This window comes from Zeugodacus cucurbitae, chromosome 4 (assembly GCF_028554725.1).
Source record: "Zeugodacus cucurbitae isolate PBARC_wt_2022May chromosome 4, idZeuCucr1.2, whole genome shotgun sequence".
Taxonomy (NCBI): domain Eukaryota; kingdom Metazoa; phylum Arthropoda; class Insecta; order Diptera; family Tephritidae; genus Zeugodacus; species Zeugodacus cucurbitae.
The window spans coordinates 9,301,978-9,324,903 of NC_071669.1; the positions used below are offsets into that span (position 1 = coordinate 9,301,978).

General features: G+C 34.1%; 1 protein-coding gene across 17 annotated transcripts in view; it reads right to left on the reverse strand.

The window, feature by feature from the left end:
• Positions 1–22,926, reverse strand: part of LOC105209051 (uncharacterized) — a 153,218-nt gene that overhangs the window by 39,670 nt on the left and 90,622 nt on the right. For 12 of the 17 annotated variants that reach the window (XM_054228840.1, XM_054228849.1, XM_054228844.1 and 9 more), the window contains exons 4-6: positions 6,910–8,643; positions 6,167–6,187; positions 1,370–1,458 (exon numbers count right to left, since the gene is read on the reverse strand). In XM_054228840.1, the coding sequence (XP_054084815.1) occupies positions 1,370–1,458; positions 6,167–6,187; positions 6,910–8,633 (1,834 nt within the window). In that variant the 5' untranslated portion in view covers positions 8,634–8,643. The remainder of the gene's footprint in view (positions 1–1,369; positions 1,459–6,166; positions 6,188–6,909; positions 8,644–22,926) is intronic. The other 5 variants (XM_054228841.1, XM_054228855.1, XM_054228846.1 and 2 more) reach the window with 1 other exon arrangement.

The window sequence follows — 22,926 nt, forward strand, 5'->3', positions numbered from 1 at the left end:
TCAACATTTTTGGAAATTAAAGAAGATATATACCAAATTTCAAAAGAATTTGCAATGGTTCAGTAGAACTTGAGATATCATGTAAACCACCTCAAAAAAAAGTAGTTTCGAGAAAAACGCGTTTAAAGTTTAGGAGACAATTCACAGCCGGCTCGGACACCACGTTACAAAATCGGCTGTATCTCCGAAATTAAGTCGAATTTTGAAAAATCCTTCCAAGGTCATATTTTTGAAAGTCTAAACTTTCAAAATATGCAAAAAAAATCGATTTGTTCAAAATCCTAGACCAGAATACCCCTTAAGAACTTATACTAAATACTTGATATTATAACATATTTACTAAAATGGTACTGAAAAGAGGAGATCTACTCCATTGCACATATTTATTGAATATTTGAAATCTTCTGATACTTTTACTCGCACTTCCCACATTGAAAAACACAGCCACATAAAAAAATTTTTTGTCAAGACCTGAGAGTCTTACTATGTGGTGCAATTCGTTGTATCCGAATCCGAGGTCCATTTAACCCCATCAGATCAGGGCTTCGACATAGCCCCAGAAAACCAAAAAGGCGGACAGCGTTTTTAAAACTTCTTTGGAGTCGATTGAAACTTCTTGCTAAGGCGATTTCTTGGTTTCGGTCGGTTTTTCAAATTGAAAATAACGGATGCAATATCGCGAATTTTTAAAATGTATCCACCATATTGTTTCGGTATTGGCGGTGATATTGAGTAAGAGTTTTCAACGGTTTTCGATGACCCAACAAAGTAAGCTTACCCTCACCAAACATAACCTTCAAATAAGATTGCTGACAATAGCAGTTAAAACTGCATGCTAATATGAAAGAACTGTTTCATATGTGCCAATCAAAAATAAAAAAGTTTGCCATATCACTGACGACCTGCGAAAATTTCCTCAATTTCAGCTGACAGTTGCCGAACACTGCCATATTTTTCTTTGTTTTTTTTTTATTTTCTTTTAAACTTTTTTCCAATTTTTTTTTTGTAACTCACAACTTGATTTTACATTTTTGCCATACCACTGCTCGCCAATGGTCATTTGTGCCGCACAGTTGCGCATTTTTCCACATGTGCTGCGGTTGTGGCAAGCAAAACCAACAAGTTACACACAAGTGAGCCCTCATATGTATACGCCTTTAGACACGTTTGTGGATTTTGCACACACGAAAAAAAATTGAAAAAAAATTAAAAAAAAACTGGAAAAAGTAAGGTACCAGCAATGATGTTTGCACAATTTCCCAGCTGAGTAAACGGGCACTACAAAGTAACAGGCATTCACATTCGTTGATACACACACACACTCAGTGGCAAAAACTAGTAAAATTTAAGTATCTGCGCGCACACTCACCGTTAACTGGCGGCAGTAGACGTTTATCGTAACGTTTCTTCTCCAGCAACAAGTCCAAAATTTCCTTATCCGAGCTGGACTCGTCGAATCTGCAAATAAAACGTGTTGGAAGAGAGAGAAAGAGTGGCAGAAATAGTGGAGAAAGAGCAAAATTGAAATGAAAAAAATACAAACGGTATAACTGTAATTTCAAGGTAATGGTTACATAGAAAAAATTGTTAAAAATTTTATAACCTAAAATGTAGAAAATCCTTTTATATTATATAAAAAGTGACAAGTTAAGCAAAGTAGGTAATGCAGTTATGTAATCTATGTATGCTATGTTTATGTATATGTGGTGTATGTATATATGTATGTGTGATTTTAAATATAACGGTGCGTTTTATGTGTGCGAAAAAGTAAATATGAAATTTTATTTTTTGCTGAGCTAGTGATATGCTACACGCTAACAAATACCTTTAAATAGTTAAGTAGTATGCAGAGCGCTGGTTTGTTGTGTGTGTGTTCTAACATTACATTTCATTAAAAGATTGCGTATATGAATTTTGTATAGCCAGAAAAACCCATATCAAATACTTTTGGGCAAAACTTTTTAATTTTCGTAGTCTTCTTTTAGGGGTAGTTTACATTTTTTGTGTGTGAACTGAAAACTTTCTGCTTTCTTTTGGAAAGTCTTTTGCGGTTGTTTTTGTTAATGCAAAATGCGTCTGAAGTCTACGCTGCTGTGGGTGCAATTAATTAATTAAATGCATGAGGTGCGTTAAAATGATTTACTTCAATGTGTATGAGAGAGTAATGAAGGCAATGTATTCATGGTAGTGGCAAATGCAGTGATTTACTGCTGTAAGTTCGGTTTTTGTTATTTTTTACACCTTGGGTTGGCTGTTTTACAGTTTAGACAGCACAAAAGCTCGAGTGAGTAGCGAAATTTGAATGAAAGTCGGACAGAAAGTCTTTATTTGGGCGAAAGTATGTGCTGGGCTAATATTCAAATATAGATGTATGAGTGGGAGTCTAATATACTTTGAAAATTAAATATATCTTCACTTAAACAATCGAAATTGTCTAAAAGGTTTTCCTATAACTTAAGTATGACTTTAAGGAGCTTTCGCCTAAAGCTCTTGAAGTGAAAGCTATTGATATTGTCTCTTAAGGGGACGTTCCCTTCCGCATAATAATATAAAATTCTTTTCTTTTGGCCATTCCATGAATAGATTTCGAACTCACAGCATCAAATGGCGACCTCAAGTTTGGAAGCAGTAGGTATAGAACTAAAACTCTGGAATAGTACTGTGAAACTTTCTACTTTCTGTGAGCTTTCACTCTAAAGTTGTTGAATGTGGTGGGTGATTTTAGATAGGGTTTCTTTATATCGTTTATGGCTGCAAATCACATCGGTTAAGTAGTAGGGATATATAGCTCCCAAGCTCACGTAGTGCACAGAATAGTACTAAAATATCTCAGTACTCTTTTGCGAAAAGGATTTCTAATGGTTCTTAATTATCTTATTCAAATGACGCAATTTTCACCTGGTATATTTACCCTTCAAAACATTAGAGATTGTGTAAATGGGTTTTGCTGATCTTTGCTTGATTTTGATCTTAAGATATTCGAGTCTGGGTGCTTTAAACTTATCCACGTAAAAGAGATTTATCTCTGGAGAGATTTTAACCTAAGTTTGAAGACGTATTAGTGCACTTTAAGCCTGCTTGGATTTACTTTGATTATCAAAAGGGCATATTTAGTCATACAAAATCTCTTTGAGCCTAAGCAAAATCTTAAATTTTAATTTGAATAGTTATTTATTGTATTAAATTCGAAATTATTTTCGCAATTATTTAAAAAAAGGAATATACAATGCCAAAATTTATAAGTGATTGCGGTGAGCATAATTTAAATGAGAAAATCTAATTTTAATTGCAGCATTTTTTTTTTTTTCGAAAAGCAGTATTTTGCGAAGCAATTATTGTATTCAATGAATGTCTACAGCTACTTACTTAAGCGCGCAATTACGTCGCCCACATCCATGGAAACGATGAGAACTGCGTCCAATTAAAATTATACGAGCGTTTGTTTGATTTTTGTTTTTTGTTTTTTGTGTTTGGATTTTAAGTTACAAGAAATTTTCATTTAACTAGGTATTTATATCTCTGTTTTTTGTACAATTAGCTAAATATAGTACATACTGTACTACAAAGTATGTATGTATGTATGTACAATTTGTAGAATTCAAGAAAAACACCGGAAAGCTAAAACTTCGTAACGATGTAAAGAACGCCAAAATACATTGTAATGCATATATAATTTATTTATATACAGTTTGGCATTTAATAAAGAAATCATCTAAACATCAAAAGCGTCCGCGAAATGGACTATTGTATATATTGTATATAACTAAAATTTGAGAAAAACTGTACAGCTTTCTAATATTTAATGGATATCTGCAAGGTCTTTATTTTTTAAATTTATACATAAATATTTCTTGGTAAGTAGCATTGAGCACTTCAATGACAATCGAACTGTGACATATTGTGTTTTGAAAAGATGCAGGAATAAAGGAAGGACAAAAAACCATTTTGATAAAACTAAAAAAGAAATGAGTTTCTCCTGTGTGTATGTTAGATTATTCGTGAATCTCTCAAGTTGCTCTTTGTAGTATTATGGGTTTAGAGAGGGAGCTCTGTCCAGAATAAAAACAACTTTCAATAGAGACCAAGTTCGTTTTGATTTTTAAGGTTCTAAAGGAATATTTGGTTCATTAAGGGGTTATATACAGTTAGACGGCCGAAAAAAAGTGAATTTTTTTAATTTATTGATCCAAAAATTTATACACATATTATAGTATCTTTTAACTGTATTTTAAGACTTAGTACTAGTAAAAATATTTATTTGAAAAAGAGCTACAGCTGATCTCCAGGAGCTCCTCTCAAAAAAGACATTTTGCGGTGACCACTATATCTCGGAACAGGATCATCCGAAATTAAAAAACCAAACAGATTTCGTTAACATAATGTTATATCTAGTAATTAATCGAAGGAATAAGCAAAATAAAATTTTTGACAAAATGGCGGTTTATCAAAAAAAAAATCGATTTTTCACCCAGATTTCGGCTTTAAATTGTTTATAAAAAAAAAATATTTATCGGAGAGAAAAAATCTTCGATTAATTACTAAAAAATATATTTAAGAAGGTCGTGTTAAAATTTGAGACTAATCGGTCAAGCCGTTTTCGAGAAGCCATTTTGAGAAAAACGAGTTTAAAGTTTGTACCTTGTACTTCCAAGCACTCTGAAACGCCTTTTCAAATTTTTCATTTGCTTGTAACTTTGAAAATATTCAACGGAACGATATGAAATTTTCTGTGTGTATTCTTAAATATATGTACATTAAGAAAATGAAATAAAAAAATCGATTTTTTGAAAATTCTAACTGTATATAACCCCTTAATTGGTCAAAATGGAAGGGATTTGCTTGATATTTGTAGATTTTCGATTAAAAAAAATACTTGAAATGTTTAAATCTATGTTATAGTTGCGAATTCTATTGGTTAGCTTTTCGTTTCAAAATATTTCAAGAACAGGTATTCTTCGTATTTTCGTATACAAATCAATACACTATTCGTTGATTTTGAAAAATTCTGTGCAATTCTTGCAGTGATCTCCCGCTGTTTTATCAGCACGGAACCATCACAAGTTCTATGAGATTCTTCTTCTAGTGAAAGTATAAAGCTTTGAAGGAACTTTTACTTTTGCTAGACCTACAGCGCCCTCTATAGACTTTAAATTTGCTCAAAAGCTCTACAAAGCGCAAATGTAATGACTGAAGTCATACTCCTTTAGTTAAAATGGTATCGGAAAGTGGGTCTAATACTCATCTTGGGGGTTTCAATATACTTAAAAAAGTTATTAACAAATTCATAAAATATTTTCATCTCCAATTTAAATTAATTAGTGGATGTATATACAGGATACTTGTAGATCTGGGGATTACATTTTATATATCCGATTATAAAATGATGTTTTTTTTTTAATAATTATACAATTATAACTCGCATATATGGTTCTCTAAATACATGCGATTTTTCGTAGTGAGACTTTTTTGTAGTCTTCTTATAGTAAATAAACTATTAAGGCATACTTTAACTGACCGATGACCTTAAACCTAATAGGGTTGATCTATCTAGGAGGTGTTTAAAATGACTGAAATATAAAATAATGATAATATGTCGATATCGAAGAAGTATATTATTCGATGTGAATATCGATTGTAGTTGTAAACTAAGATTCATGTCTTAGAGAAACAAAATTTCAGTTTAAGCTTCAATATACATGTATATGGGTAAGCAGATTTGATTTTACAAAGCTAAATCTATCATGGTTTTTGAGTCATATCAGTTAAGCTTGAAAATAACTGCATTTCTAAACAATAAAAGCTAATTAAACACTGTAAAAATTACACAAAAATTGGCATGCAAGTTTGTATATAGGTTTCGAAGACAATGTAGTCTACATTTAGGCGTTAAACAGAACAAACAAAAACTAAACTGTTTTATAACAAGGAATATGTTTTTTAATTAGTGGGCAGTAAGCGCCGTTTTTTTTAAATAAATTAATTTTAATATTAAACTTTTTAATTTTGGCGTTAAATGCGCAATTTGGCTAAAAAATTTTGGAAGCAATAAATTGCTGCTTTGTTAATATAATTAATTTGTAATTATTTTTTTATTTTTTTTGTTAAACATTAAGCGTAATTTTAACTTTCTGATTGTTTGCTTTTGCTTTTGGAATAGCGCACTTACTTTGACCAATCGATGCTTTGACTGCAAGAAAGAAAAAAATCAAAAGAAAATGTACATAAAACCAAAATTTGTAAGAAATAGTTTAGTTTAACTAATTTTAATTAATAATAAAACTACATAAATATAGATAATTTTTGGTACTATGTAGGTATAGGCTAAGTAGTAAGCGTATACTTTAAAGGCCGAATTCGTTAAGGAATTTATATAATTAAATTAATTGAAGAAAAATTAAAAATAAAAATAAAAATGATAATAAAAGAATGAAAAAAATATTAAAAAATATAAAAAAACAAAAAAATAATAACAAATAATAAAAAAAAAAAATTAAAAATATATTAAATAATATTTCTAAAAATAATAACAACACTAAAAAAACAAGTTGTGACGCTTACGAAATGTCTTTGAGTCGAGTACGAGAGTGCAGTATGTAGTGCACATTTAGGCGTTAGGAAGTAGTTAAATGGAAATTACATCTCTACATATATTAAATAATACTAAAATAACTGTAAAAATGTGTGTCTTGTGTGTTTGGCTTAGCAATTGTGTGCTTATATGTGTGCGTGTAAGGTCAATATCCATATCCATGTGTGTATGTATGTATGTGTGCGTTTCAATATCCGGTGCGTATGTAAGTGGGTGCTCTCAGTATTACAAGAAATGCTTTGCTTTGCCTTTAGCGCCGTCTCCCCACACTATAACACCCTCTACCCCCTCTCGCTTACTTTCACCCTGCCCTTACTTACATGGGATGCTTATCGAATGGCGCCTTGTCGGGCGAATGCGCCGCTGCTGTTGTTGTTGTCAAATAGCAGAGCGCCAATATAACGCTGGACACGGCGTAGAAGCTAAACGAATTGCCCAACAGATGATAGTAGTTGTGACCGATGTAGCTGAAGGCGCCGTAAGCGGCGGCGGCCACCGTTTGTATGCCGCGACGCAGGCGATGGCGCTGTTTTTGTTGTTGTTGTTGCTGCTGTTGTGGTTTTTGTGACTTTTTTTGTGCTGGCAACAATTTTTGTGGTTGCTGTCTTTGTTGTGGGGAATGGTGTTGTTGTTGTTGTGGTTGATTTTTAAGATTTTTGTTGCTGACTGACAGCTGTTGTTGTTGTGGTCGATGTTGTTGAAACGGCGTTTGCGGCTGTTGGTGGTCGTGGTTGTGTTGCTGTTGTTGTTTATGTTTTTGTTTTTGGTGGTGGCAGTATGTCAACGCATTCCGCTGCGCTGCTGAGGGTGCTTTCAGTTCTCCCGTCTGCTGCTGCTTCGCTTGCTGTCGCTCAACAGTTCGTTGCTTGGTTTTTTGTTGTTGCTGCTCCGTCAGTTGTTTCTGCTCGCGTCCACGCTTATATGCCATCTGCAGCGGCTGACACTTACTCTCTAAAAGCTTCCGTTGCTTCTGTTGCTCCGTTGGCGTCCGCATACCGGCGCCTACCGTTTTCCGCTTCTCCATTGCTTGTGGATCCAACTCGTTTGCTCCGTAAAACCCCATATTATCGCGCAGACAGGCTAAGCGCTCGGTTAGCGCGCTGCATGCTTGTTGCAAGAACTCTTGCAGACATTGGTCCTCTCCGCTCCGCGCTGCTAGAGCCTTGACGCCAGTGTAGTTTGGACGTTCCAAGTCTCTGGCGGACGCAGTCGTCCTCGCGGCCGTTTCCGTTGGCGGCGACAAACTAGCGCTCGTTGTGCGCCACCAGACATTTCGGTCTGCCGCTGGCGTTTGTGTTTGCTGTTGCTGTTGGTGTAGCTGTTGTTGTTCGGCTGCTTCCGCTTGAGGTGGCAGCGCGACACGCGTTTGTGGCAGTTGTTCTCGCGATAGCTGTCGGTAGTGGCAGCAATTATTATTTCCGTTGCTTGTGCGGTGAAAGTTTGCACAAGCGTCGTCGCACTCGGTGCTGTGTGTCTCCCTGTTGTTATTGTTGTCTTTGTTGTTATTGTTAGTATCAACCGCTGTTGTGCAATTATTTACAAAAGCCGCACTCAATTTACAACACCGCTGCCTTTCTTCGCGCTCAACCGCAACCGCTTCCGTCTCAACGCCCTCGTCACAAGGCTTGCCGCACTCAATTTGTATTTGCTTTTCAGTCTCTTCCGCTTCGACGCCGCTTTCAGCTGCTTCTCCTTCCTTCTCTGCTTCCTCTTTCGCTTCCTCTACGTCCTTTCGTCGCTTTTGTGTCTTTTTGATTGCTATAATTCTCGTTGTGTTGTCTGCCTGTCGTCGGCACTTAGTCGCCTTTGTGTGCGTCGCCTCCTTCTCGTCGTCGCTATCGGCACTGCTTTGAAAGATCACCTCTGAACTCAATAAACGCAAACTGCTACTGTCGCTACTTGTATAGTTGTCACAACAGTTGTATTTGTTGTTGTTGTTGTTTTGTCTATCACGATTTAGGCTGTTTTTATTGCTTTTTATTTGTTTGTTGGCGTTGTTGCTGCGTTGTGTCCTCGTTCTGGCAGCCTCAGAGGAATAGCCCATGTTATGGCATCTAGAGTTGAAGAGAGTGAGATGAGAAAGGAGAAAAAGTTAGTTTTGTTGTAAAAATATTATTTTAGGGAGGATTCAATATATATCGTCTGCCTATGTTAAAGTCTGTATTTCAATAATTGGGGTATATTTTATGTACTCTAGAGATCTGGAACTTAATCTCAGTTAGATGAGTATTAAGAGAGATTCTTCTTGTTATCATATTTGAGGTGAATCCGGTTATGATCTTGGTAAATGCAATATAAAGTAAGAAATCTTCTTTGTAAGGTAATACTTTCATTTATGTTTTGAAAATAATTAGTTAAGCGAGTTTTCGGTCTGTGAGAGCTTTAAGCTTATTTTAAAATGCTTTCATTCAAAAGCTCAACCAGTCGAACTTTATTTCTATGGTTTGCGGTATATGCCGAGTATAATAACGGAACGTTCATACATTTTTCAGATTAAATATCATATGTATACCATAAAGAGAGAGATATTCCATCTCATACTTATTGAAAGCATACACATTATCCTAGATTTTTTAATTGACTTAATTACTTTAGAGATGATTGGGAAAAATTTTGCCGAAACTGTATATGTCCAAAGCTCAAAAAGATCTCTCTCTCTCTTTAGATGACAAAACTTATAAGTAAGCATTCAATAAAGAGAGGAGTCTCTAAAACATATAAAGAGCTTTTGAGCTTATATGAGAAAACTAAGAAACTGCTCAATAAAAAGTTGGAAGTCTACTAACAAAAATAAAAAATGAAAAAGAAACTGAGCTTTCACTCTATAAAGATAACATCGAATGTATTAGAGATGTATGTGTTTCAGAGATCATTTATGTCTTTTATATCCGCGAAATAAAGACTGGAGTTGATGTTTTACTCCAAAGGCACGGCGTTCGTTTAGTTTAGGAGATTTCATATTTTCGATCGTTAGTTTATGAGGTGTCTCTGTAGTCGGTTGAGAGCATTCGATTTCCGAAATATTGAAGAGAGAGACCATTTGAATGTGAAATGGTTAATTAAGGGGGTATTCTGGTCTAGGATTTTGAAAAAAATTTGAATTTTTGAAAGTTTAGACTTTTAAAAATATGACCTTGGAAGGATTTTTCAAAATTCGACTTATTTTTGGAGATACAGCCGATTTTGTGACGTGGCGCCCGAGCCGGCCGTGAATTGTCTCCTAAACTTTAAACGCGTTTTTTTCGAAACTACTTTTTTTGAGATGGTTGACATGATATCTCAAGTTCTTCTGAACCGATTCATTTGAAATTTGGTATATATTTTCTTCATACAATGCTCTATCGTGTCTGCCTTCAATTTCCAAAAATTTTGATTTGAAGTATTTTTAAAAAATTCGAAAAGGTCGAAAAAATCGGGTAAAATTTTTTTTTCAAGTCGTTATTTTTTTTTGTTTTTGAAAATGGGCAACCTGATAACGACATCCTTACTAATGAAGAATCATCTTGTTTTTAGTGTTTTAGATCTCTACAAGGGTTGAAATCACGTCAACAAGGACACACCGATATTTTTGAAGCCTCCACTCCACCAGGCGCGTATCTCGACGAATTTTGGGTTTTTTTCTTTCAATTTTTTTTATATAATTAAAATATCAATGAAAACCATGTCCGATTGTTGAGAGTTTCTTCTTCTTCTATTTCTTGGCAGCTTATACAGTAGTCGTTGTTTGGTAAACCCCAGTCTGTCTCCGTGTCTTCCTATCAGACAATGACCAGTTAGCACTCCTACTAGAGTTCTTATGTCCTCCCTTTTAAATTTCAGCAGTCGGCACTTACGATCTTTATTCGAGTCAGGCCATGTTTGCCTGCTGGTTGAGCAAATCATTGTATATTCTTTCCACCGGGATTCAGCTAAATCTATGACCTGCTTATCAATTAAATGTCTACAACTGGCCAACGGCATGCATATATCCCACTCACTGGGATCCAATTGTAAGGTTATACGTTTTGACGTGAAAGCTATGAAGAAGATGGAAAATTTATGTTACAGTCTACAAAGAAAGTGTAGACTATCCATAACGCTCTTTTCAAAATGAAACTAAGCTTAAAGTTTAGAATTCAGGATTGAAACAAAATATTTCATTTTATGTAACCTCTCTTTAAAAGCTCTTTAGCGCATCTAAAGCTTCAATACTACTAAAAACTAAAACATATTTAAAAGCAACCACTCTCATCTTTTTTAGAGCACACAAAGTGCTGACAATTACATTACAGACTCTTCATACACAAAGCAAGCATTTTGTCACACACACACACACACACACAGCACAACAAGTATGAGACACACATATACAAGGATCATAATTATCCTTGCACAAATTTCATAACAAAAAGTCAAAGTGAAATACAAATTTGGTGCACAAAGTGCTTATTTGAGCAACTACAACACAAAACAACTACGAGTAGTACGCGCATAAATTGCGAAGGGTGTTAAAACGACACAAGAGTAACATAATGAGTTAAGAACAAGTTGTTGGTAATTATTTTTGGTAACATGAAGAGTACAAGCTAGAGCACAAGCGTCGAAAATTGCTACAAACAAGCCCAGGCGGGGCAAATAAAAACAAATGAGTCTACAACAATTGCAATGAGACTACACACACAAGCAATAACTAACAAGGCACAACTACTCACAGATCAACAACAAGCACAACAACAACAACTACAATGAGTAGAACAAAAATGTTAATAACATTGATAAAAATACAACATGAAAAGTTTCTTTTTCCCGCTCGTCTGACAAAATTGAATTACGTCAAGCCCGTGGATGGGTGGGTTCTTATTTAAGGCCAGTCGACCGGGTCGGGTGTGTCAAGTGAAAATGAAAACTTGAACTTTGCCGCGTGATGAGGAAAATATTGCTGTTTTACAGTGGAGGAAAAATGAGCTGCAAAAAAATCGAAATCAAGACAGCCAGCGCGCGCTAGTCAAGCGAGCAGCATCAAATTGAGGGTGAAATATGAAATACGAAAACTTTTCGCGCAGTCAAACTGTGCATAACTAGTGTCTAGTGGCGGTGTGAGTAATACAAAAATAACTGAATTTTTAGTCGCAAATATAGTTGGAAAAACAACAGAGTGTTCGTGGTGTGTAGAGAAGTGTTTTCCAAAAATGCTTTGAAAGTTTGGAAAACATAAGCTAACGGCTTTTGGCGAAAATTTCGCGTGTAGCGCTATTTGATTCCTGTTCAATGAGAGAGTTAAGTTAATTTGCGGGAAGTTGAAGAAACCGCAACACAAATGAAACCAGAGTGTGTGAGGCTATTTTGGAAATGATGCTTGGTGGGAGAGTATTTATGGTCGCTCCACAAAGTATTTTTTGCATATCATTGTTTTGAATTAGCATTTGGCTAAGTCTGAAATTTTCTATTTCGATTTATTTGCTATTAAAAATAATTTTTAATTCTAAATTAAATCTACTAGCAAATATTTGAAAATAATTTTCTTAAAAGTTTTCAATAACTTGTTGGAAAAGATTTATCGATAAATTTTTGAACCCGATAAAAATATCGATTATCATAAATTTTTCGATAATATTTTGTAAAACATTTATCGATACATAGTATATCCCGATTAATATATCGATTAATTTTTGCTATATCGATTTTTTGATTATTGATCCCTAAATAGTTGGTTTAATTACTGATCAAATTTAATTCAAAATTTTTTAACAATAAATTTAAAAAAAATTTCGACAATATCTTTTAATCTTTTCGATAACACTTATGGATATTTTCTCCGAAAGATACTGTGTTCTCTTATAAAAATGCGTTAACCAAATTCTGAGTTTCGATAACTCTTTATCGATTTATATATATTTCTATTAAAATATCGATTATATTAATTTGTTTTCTCGTTTAAAGTAGTGACTTTTTATTGAAACATAAATATTTGGGTACAATGCTCATGCACAAATAAAATATAATATTTCTTAAAAATAAATCTTAATAAATTTTAGATAATTTTCATTCCAATTGTTCGATAATATTTATCGATATATTTTTCAATATGTAATGCAATTATTGCTGTATAAAAATTGATTGCTAATCTTTTTAGTTTCGATAACTTTTTATCGGTTTATTTATATTTCGCGTAAAACCTCGATTATATTTATTTACTTTTTCGATAAAATTAGTGAGATTTTATGTTCGAAATGTCGATATTTGGTTACATTGCTCTTATACAAATAAAATATAATTTAATATTTCTTAAAAATAAATCTTAATAAATTTTCGATTTATCGATATATATTTAAGGGTTACTTATCGTAACTCAGAATTTGGTGCTATATAAAAATTCGTAGCTAAAGTTCTTAGTATCGATAACTCCTTATCGATTTGTTTATATTTCGATTAAAATATCGTTTATAATTATATGCTTTTTCAATAGAATCGGTGATTTTGTATGCTCGAAATATTGATATTTGGTTACATTGAATTTGCATTCGAATTTATCGATATTTTTTCTAAGTTGTATTGTAATTATTGCTGATATAAAGATTTGTTGTAAAATTTTTAGTTTCGATAGCACTATCGATTTTTGTTAATTGCGATTAAAATATCGTTTATTACATCAACTAAAAATTATCGAAATACAAATCTTTCAACAAATATTTGACTGGTATAGCATATGATGTTATTTGATTTATTTTTAAGGCTTTTTCTTTAAATATGTTCTGAAAGGCGTTATCGAAAATATGTTTAAATATTCATATGTATATGAATATATTGTGACAATGAGATTTTTTTTCCGATTGAAATGCGATTTTGAAATATATCGATTTTTAAGTTATCGACATTTTTTAAAATAAAACGATAATTATCAGTGATGCACTTTTTACCAGTATTTATTTACAGTGTATTTAATTTTATTTTTAATGAATTTCTAAACACTCTCAAAAGTATTAATATACGTCAGATACATCCACATCCAGTTATGGCCAAACCACGAAAATAGTTTCAGCTAAAGCACTTAACTCAAACTGACAACAGCAAACATTTCCGACTCATCTTATTTAGGAAACCACAACTTTCAAATTTACTATACACCGCTTTACTGACTAACCTACAAATCAACTACACACCACTTTACTCGCTTTACACCGCAACCTCACGTACTACTATATAACGGTCTGCTGAAACTGTGCTAAATGCAAAAGCACTCGAGTTTCCAAAATTAAAAAGAAATATTACTCTTTGCACGCTTGAATGGCTGACCAGCAGCGGCAGCGGCAGCAGTATGCTGTTTGCCTTTTCGCCAGTTTCATATCTCTTACTTATTTTTGTTTATATGCATATGTATGTATGCATGTGTAACGCTGTGCTGCATATGACAGCCTGACAGCTGGAGTGATGGACTAAATATGAGTTACACGTAGTTGAGCGTTGAGCCTGTCAGGTCAGTCAGGATATCCGTGCACAGCCGGGCGTGCTTGTCAATATGTAAATGCATAAATGAGTTATAAGACCTGGGGAAGGCTGTCATGTGCCATGGCATCGTGGCGAGTGAGTTGGAGAAAGGTGAGATTATTTCGCTCTTGGCTACCGCAGTGTACGGTTTTTATATTATATATGTAGATGGACTTAATTATATAAAATATTGATGCTGTGTGGATGGAGCAAGTTTTTAAGTGAAGTTTATGTCGAAATTTCTACAGAAAGTTTTCCAGTTGACATGTGAAGGAAGTATTTTAAGTATTTTTTAGTAAAATCGAAATGCTTTTTCTGCCATTTTCTCATTGCTATTTTGCTGTCAACCATTTGACATATGTATCCACATACTTGCTCCTCCATATATCATTGTATCCTTCTGTGCATACATATCCACTCTTGTCTTCTTCCTTTCCATTTGTACAAATTGGCTTTAATTGATTTGTTCATCGATTGCATCCCTTATGGTTAACCTCAATCTTGTTATTGTCGCCTGTTCAGCTGGACTGTTGCCATTAAGCTGTTGCTAAATGATTAATTGCCTAGACCAGGGTAAATAGCAACAATGTATTGGCCTTAAGGTATGGTAAACAATATTTCTTGTAGTCGGTTGGGGAGTGGACGGAAATATGATAGAGATATAACACTGTGGCATTTCAATATTGCTGGAAAGGTCGTAAAGAAGTTGATATCAGTTGATAATGAGTGACTGTTGGATATTTTCGTAGCGAATTTTCTGTTTAGAAGTAGATATTTTAACGATTTATTTAACAAATCGTCAGCATATTCAAGTAAGGACCATGTCTTTCGACTATGCTTCCGAAGATTTTGGAAAATCTAGGTTAGGTTCTATGATCTAATGATTGTATGAGTCTGATTTAACATAGTATGAGAGATACCTCCATATTTGAATACACAATTAACTCAATATAAATGACGATCTGGAAACAGTAGGTCTCTGGTGCAAAGACCCTATGATAGATGGGTTTTTTACGAAGATACACTTAGCCGACAGACATCCGTTTGAAGGCGAGCTAAAGTGAAAAGACGAAGCCCGCTTCTGCGGTTGTGCGTAGGGTTTGGGACCCACCACTTAAAAAAACCTCCCCAATGAAAGACCGAACAGAGTATTGGATGAGACACCACCTTTGATGACGACCCCTGCAAACGTTTAAATGTACCTGAAATGTCCGGACCCTTAATTGGGAAGGTGCCTCTGTCCAACTGGTTGATGTCCTCATACAACTAAAGGCTGACATCACCGCCATCCAAAATGTACGAAGGACGGAACAAGGACAGAAGAAGGTGGGTCCTTGTGACATCTACTACAGCGGCCATAGTGGTGGGAGAGAGACTCCGTCGCCGAGACCTGGCATTCACCCGGTGGATGAACGTCTTGCCACAATCCGCATCAAAGCGAGGTTCTTCAACATATCACTGATTTGCGCCCACGCCCCAACGGAAGAGAAAAACGATGTGACCAAAGATGCTTTCTATGAGCGCCTAGAACGCACCTATGAGCGCTGCCCCCGCCACGATATCAAAATCGTGCTAGGCGATTTCAACGCTAGGGTGGGTAAAGAAGGTGTCTCTGGCACAACAGTCGAAAAATTGAGCCTCCATAACGAAACATCGCCAAACGGCCTGAGGGTCTCTTGGAAAAGACCCGAGAGAGAAGAATCGACACTCACCACCTTTTCATCGATTTTAAAGCTGCCTTCGACAGCACGAAAAGGAGCTGCCTCTATGTCGCGATGTCTGTTCCAGTTGGCGTGAAAAAGCAAAAAGGAGGAACGAGTGGCGCGGTCTGGTGGATTCGGCTATAAACGCTTAAACCGGTTCCTACGCCAAATATATATATATAACCTCGATGCTTCCTTCTAATACAAAAAATATGCTTTCATATATTGAAAAAATAAAACTAGACTCCCAATGAAATGATAAACTTTGTCGTTAGCATATTTCTCAAAATGAATTGAATATAAGGTAATCCAGTTGTAGTACTTAGAAACTTTTTTTCTCCAATTTTTGATTTTCTCACTCAACCAAGCAAAAGAATATTGAGGACTGTAATGTCCGCAAGACTTTTATATCGATTATTTAAGTAATTAAGTATAAGTATATGTATATATATATACTTTCAATAAATATATTATATATAAACGATTGCTCTGTTGTATTCTTCGCTCTTCGTTTAAAGAACGACAGATCGCACTATTAATCATATAAATAAATATTTTACAATTTGATTGGTTTGTGTGATTGCGCGCAACTGTCGTGGTCGTTGCCGCAATCGCACTCTCTCACTGCCGTTGCCACTGCCACTGTCAGTGGCGGTTTGTTGTGGCAATAAAAAAAATGCGCACAAAAGCCACAGCAAACACAAAACAACAATAAATACGGCGAAATAAACTTCGATGGGAAAAGTTCAATCACTCAGTCGATTTTCCAATTGTGGCTATGTGTGTGTTTGCGGTGTGCGAAATGAAAGTTTTGCTGTTCTACATTATTTTAGTGGATTAAAAGTCGGTTTATAACTCAATTTGGTGATTTTGTGCGCTCACAATTAAATTGAAATTTTCATAAATTTATGTACTTTCGTGCACACACGTTTGTAGTGTTTGTGTGTCATACAACCACACTCAGCTTATGCAAATGTTAGGTGTTTTGAAAGCGATTAAATCATGCTTTAAAAACTATTAACTATGAATTTATGAATACATATAAATAAATATATGCATATATATCTTGATATAAGTTGTGGTAGTAAAGGCTTTACTCCATGCAGTGTTAAAGTGTTAAACAAAATTATGGAAAACTTGTTAAGGTGTTTGCAAGCAATAAGCTCTTTTAAGTAGTTGTTGAAATATTAAGCAACTTGTTAATAATAATCTGTGGAGTAGCACTTTTTGTTGACTTCAATTTTTTTTTTTAATTTTTGAGCTATCTTTTTAGTTGCAAGTTTCATTTTTCTTCTGATATTGTCGTTGCATTGTCATGGAAATAAATGCTTTATATGAGGAATAAAGTTTTGCGTGGAAACTGTTACCATTTCTACACATTTTGAAGAGATTTGAACTGTTTTTTGGAGTCTAATTTAGTGATTAGGGGTGTAAATTCCTGAAAGTGTGCTTCTTACCATTCGTAAACTCAGTTCTGTAATCATCAGCAAGGTATAGTACGAAAAAAATCAACCAAGTTGTTGTCAAAAATAATTTTTCTAATATTAAAGAGGACCTCAACATCTCTTTTTATGACAATTCCACCGATTCTAATTTAAAGTCCACACTCAGACACTTTTTTCGCTTTATTATACTCATACATCGATTTTTAAGCGTATATAGCTGCTTCGAGAAGCTTGTTCTCTGTCCATTAAAACCAAATGCAATTCCCACTGAAGAAAGAGGTTATCTCAGTCGAAAGATCGAAATCGCTCATAAGTTAATAGCCTTTTCACACAGCCAAATTAATTGATCAATTAAGGTTTAATTGAGAACCCAGTTTTTGCCTTTCGTACTGCCGGCTACTCAATAGTCGATCAACTGTTTTTGTTTTTGCTTCGGGGCAAAGCAAGTTCTGTTAATTAAAACGAAATGGAATTCCCTCTGAAGAAACTAGCCAATCGCAGACAAAGAATGTATATATTATATAATTACAAATACGGTCTTTATAGCAGAGTTGCATTTCATTTTCAAGTCAATTAAAATTCAATTAAAAATTAATGTAGATTTTTATTTTGTATGGTAAATCGATCTAAATCAGCGATTTAATTGAGCAGAGACCAGTTAACTGATCAATTAGCTCCTGTGCGAAAAGACTATGCGGTTTTTATTTTGTATGGTAAATCGATCTAAATCAGCGCTTTAATCGAGCAAAGAGCCGGTTAATTGATCAATTAGCTCCTGTGCGAAAAGACTATAAAGAAGTTATAATGAATATATTCTGGCGAAGACAAGTTTCAATTAAATGGAGCAATTTTTTGGACTTTCTTTTTATTTTGAAAATAAATTTACAGTGGAACTTCTCTAACTCGAATCACCATAATCCACAAAAAAACTTCGAGTTAGTGAGACTTCGAGTTATAGAGTTTTCATTAAAACATATAAATTTTCAAAAACCTGTAAAATATATATTTATATTGTTCTATTTATTAACTTTGCTTAAAGTATTATGAACATACGTTAAAACATGTATTCTGTAATTTTGTTTGTTGCAGTTTGCTATTATTGGCTTTTGACGTCTATGTCCCATGCCTTTGTTAGATGATTTATGTAATTCATATGTGTAATATCATATTTTTTGTTCGACTCCATACGATATAGAGAGACTCTTTTAAAATTCTGCCTCGATAGTAAAATTTTAAATTTTGTATTATGTCCTCACCAAAAAGTTCGATTTATGGTAGGAAATTTGTATGAAAGTTGCACTCTGTTGCCCCCTCAAGAGTTCGAGTTATGGAGAACTTCGAGTTATAGAAGTTCGTGTTATGGAAGGAAATTTGTATAACCAAATAAGGAAGGGCTAAGTTCGGGTGTAACCAAACATTTTATTTATTTAACTTTATTTATATTATATAATACACAATTTGACCCACATATTCGTCATATATATTGTATAAAGTCCATTGAAAGTTGGAAACCATAATATTAGGTTAGAAGCACCGAGTTCCTCATGTTCGATATATGGGGCCTTAAAAACCTATGGTCCGATTTCGGCGATATTTAGAATATGGCTGCCACACTATAAACATAGTATTTGTGCAAAGTTCTGCACCGATATCTTCACTAGTGCTTATTTTATATATTGTAAAGTAAACGATTCAGACAGTCTTCAAAGTTCTGATATAGGAAATAGGCGTGGTTGTGAAGCGATTTGGCCTATTTTCACAACATATCATTGGGATGTAAGGAAACTATTACAAACCAAGTTGTATTGAAATCGGTCGAGTAGTTCCTGAGATATGGTTATTGACCCATAAGTGGGCGACGCCACGCCCATTTTCCATTTTGTAAAAAAATCTGAGTGCAGCTTTCATCTGCCATTTCTTATATGAAATTTAGTGTTTCTGACGTTTTTCGCTGTTGTATGGGAGGTGGGCGTGGTTATGATCCGATTTCTTTCATTTTTGGACTGTATTAGGAAGTGGCTAAAAGAAACGACTGCAGAAAGTTTGGTTTATGTAGCTCTATTAGTTTGCGAGATATGTACAAAACACTTGGTAGGGGGCGGGGCCACGCCCACTTCCCCAAAAAATTACATCCAAATATGCCCCTTCATAGTGCGATCCTTCATACCAAATTTTATTTCCATAGCTTTAGTTATGGCTTAGTTATGGCATTTTATGTGTTTTCGGTTTCCGCCATTTTGTGGGCATGGCAGTGGTCCGATTTTGCTCATTTTCGAAAGCAACCTTCCTATGGTGCCAAGAAATAAGTGTGCCAAGTTTCATCAAGATATCTTAATCTTTTTACTCAAGTTAGAGCTTGCACAGACGGACGGACGGACGGACAGACAGACATTCGGATTTGAACTCCACTCTTCACCCTGATCACTTTGGTATATATAACCCTATATCTAACTCGTTTAGTTTTGGGTGTTACAAACAACCGTTATGTGAATAAAACTATAATACTCTCTTTAGCAACATTTGTTGCGAGAGTATAAATATGAATGTTGAAAGCTATTTTTAAAACGAGATTGGTTTTATTTCATTCACTACCAGAAACATAGAAATCGGTTCAATAGATGATCGAATGGACCTTTGATCCATCGAAAGCTATATACTGCCATTAAGTTCGTTTGTACTAGATGTGTTCAAAAAATAACGGAAATTTTTAAATTTCCATCCAAATCGTAATACTAATCAACTGATATTAAATTAATTTTAAATTGCACTATGAACTCATAGTACGAAAAACCATTAGTTGTATACTCCCTTAACAAAATTATCAGAAGAAACGACCACAGCGCAAATTCATTCATTTTTAATGACAACAAATAAATGAAAATGAAAAATAATAACAATAAAATACGAAGTCATTGTGATACACTAATGGAAATTTTACTGTGAAAGGGAGTTATCATTTCAGAATAATATAAATACAAAGCAAAAGCATGAGCTAACGACATAATGCCTGTTGAAAGCGGTGACAAGAGCGAAAATTATAATAATCATGTTACATACAGAGTGTACTGTTATTAAAAGCAATTTACACAAACAAAGCGTGACAGCTGAAATGTAAAATGGTGTCCGAAAATTTGAATTAAAGAAATCAAGAATTTTTGTAAAAATAATGTTCAGCAATTTCTTTGTTATGCTTGCGGTTGATAAGAGCAAAAGCTAACAACCATAAAAATGTGAAGAAAAAAATAAAAAAAAGTGCAAACCCAAAAAAAAGCAAATCAACCGAAAAATGTGGGCGAATTGTTGAATGAACAGCACACAAACGGGTGCGACAGGGCGTATGAGTGCTGTCATGGCATATTTGTATATATGTATGTATGTGTATATGCCGTTGAATAACAGCTTTTGATAGTAAGCACCACTTTGCGCGCATAAACACAACGCACACACACACATGCATACATACAACAAATACTTGAGGCATTATGCTGCAGGCTGCTCGACTGCTTGGCTGCTTGGCTGCTGGCTTCTACTTGTGAACCATTTAAAGGACATAGTATAAAGATGCTAAGAGCGGACAACAATGTACAGTTTGTAATGCACACACTCACACACCCACAATGAGCACTTGAACTGCATGCGAAGTGTGGTGTGTAGTGGCGAACTGATGTCAGCATTATGTGGTAAATGAAAAATGTAAGAAAATGCTTGGAAATGCTTGCAAATAGCTAGCTGGAATTTTGTGCAACATTGAAAAGGGAATTAAGCGTGTGCAGAGCAGAGCAGTGCAGCTGGTGTGATGTGATGTGTGAAAATATGACATTTGTATGATTAAACCAAGACTTATACATTTGAGTATGTGGCTTTTACGCAGAGACCGCTGTGACACGCTAGACAATTGGAATGTGTGGTAAAGAAAGTAATAGAAAATAGAAAAAAAAAACTAATGGTAGAGAGAAAATAGTAAATTGATAAATGAATAAATGAATAAAGCAGTTGTTGCTTTTTCACACCGAAGGCGTCTCAATGCTCATTACATTTCTTAGCTTGAATAATGCATTTATGATTTTTCATATATCAAAGTTTCTGACAACTATGCGCATTACTTGAAAACTATTTTGTTGTAATAAGTTGTAGAAGCATAAACATGATAAGTGATTTGACGCAAGAAATTTATTTAAAAATATTCACTTTGAAGTTTAGTACTTTTTGATGGTCGGTTACGTATACGCAGTGGAGTTCACTTGAATATTTTTTATATGAAAGGAAAAAAGTTATGAAACTTAGTTGGAAACTAAGCTGCGAAGAGAGTATTTTTGATGGCGAATATTGTATTTTGCGAGACTTCAAAATAAGAATTGAAACTGAGGCAAAAATTCATAGGTTCGGTTGTACTGTAAGGAGACATTGCGAGCTTAAGTCAATAACCTTCGCCTTAGTCGCCTTTCAGGTGAATAAAAACATAATGGAAATTTCAAAAAATCAATTATAAAATATTACAGACTCATTTGTCCTGATTTTATATCAAAAATGCATTACAAGATTTTTTTTTATACTTAAAAGTGTGTTTAAGGAGTTAGATGGGTTTCAGAGGCTAAAAACAAGCGAATTTTCACATTTTTTTTTTAAATATACCTATGCAATCAACTATTTCATTTATACAATTCAGCGTATCAAAGATACATGTTTAAACAGTATTTTGTGATTTTTTTTTTTAAATTCAGCTAACTCAGCCGTTGGCACCTCATCCTCCATGACGTGTTCAAAAAAAAAAGGTCTTGCTGGGGACATCATAACTCATTATTGGAGAATCCAAAATCATTAAAATAAAACTATTACGATAATGTATGGATAAATCTACTTAAGGAACGAAGGAAAAAAAGAGATTAATTAAATTTAAATTTTTGACAGAATTTCAACCAAAAACTCACTTTTTTCCTCAAATTTAAGTATAAAATAAAATATTAGATCTACAACTTCCGCCGTTTTTTTGTAAATTTAAGTTTTTTTTGTATAAAAACGGTTGCAAATGTCGATGTTACAATTGTCGATGAGCCTCAGCCGCACTTTTTTTGAAATTAAAAATGAAAAGCAGAATTTCCCGCAAATGTTGAGAATTCGGCCCAAAAAGTGACATTTTCAGTTGAGAATAAGCTTGGGATGCAAACTGGTCTCTACAAATATTTTGTTGGGTTAATGTTGACACAAATGTCCAATGTCGATATAAAACGATTTAATCGATTTAATCGACCAGTGCTTGATCCTAGAGACATCTATTGGAAAAGCAGAGTTGTAGTCCTGATAAATCCTTCGTTCATTAACTAGATAATGATATTCCAAAGATATCTTCAAAATTTCAAAAACGCTTCATAACTTTTTGAGATATCATATCCGCTGACTTGAAAAATTTAGTTTTGAGTTAAATACGTTTAAGTTTTACATTCATACTGACGTGGCCTGCAAAGGGTATAACTCTTACATAGAATATTACTCAGATTGATTTGATATTTTTGGATAATATTTTAAACATATTGCACTATTTAATAATACATTATTTTTTTTTTAAATTTTGAAACCCACCTAACCACTTAATAAAACTCGAATGAATAAAATTTGAATAATTTTTCATTAATAACATAAAATTTTGTCATACTTTTTTTTTGAGAGTTCTTGACTACTCATTATACTCTCGCAACCTGTTGCACAGAGTATTATAGTTTTGTTCACA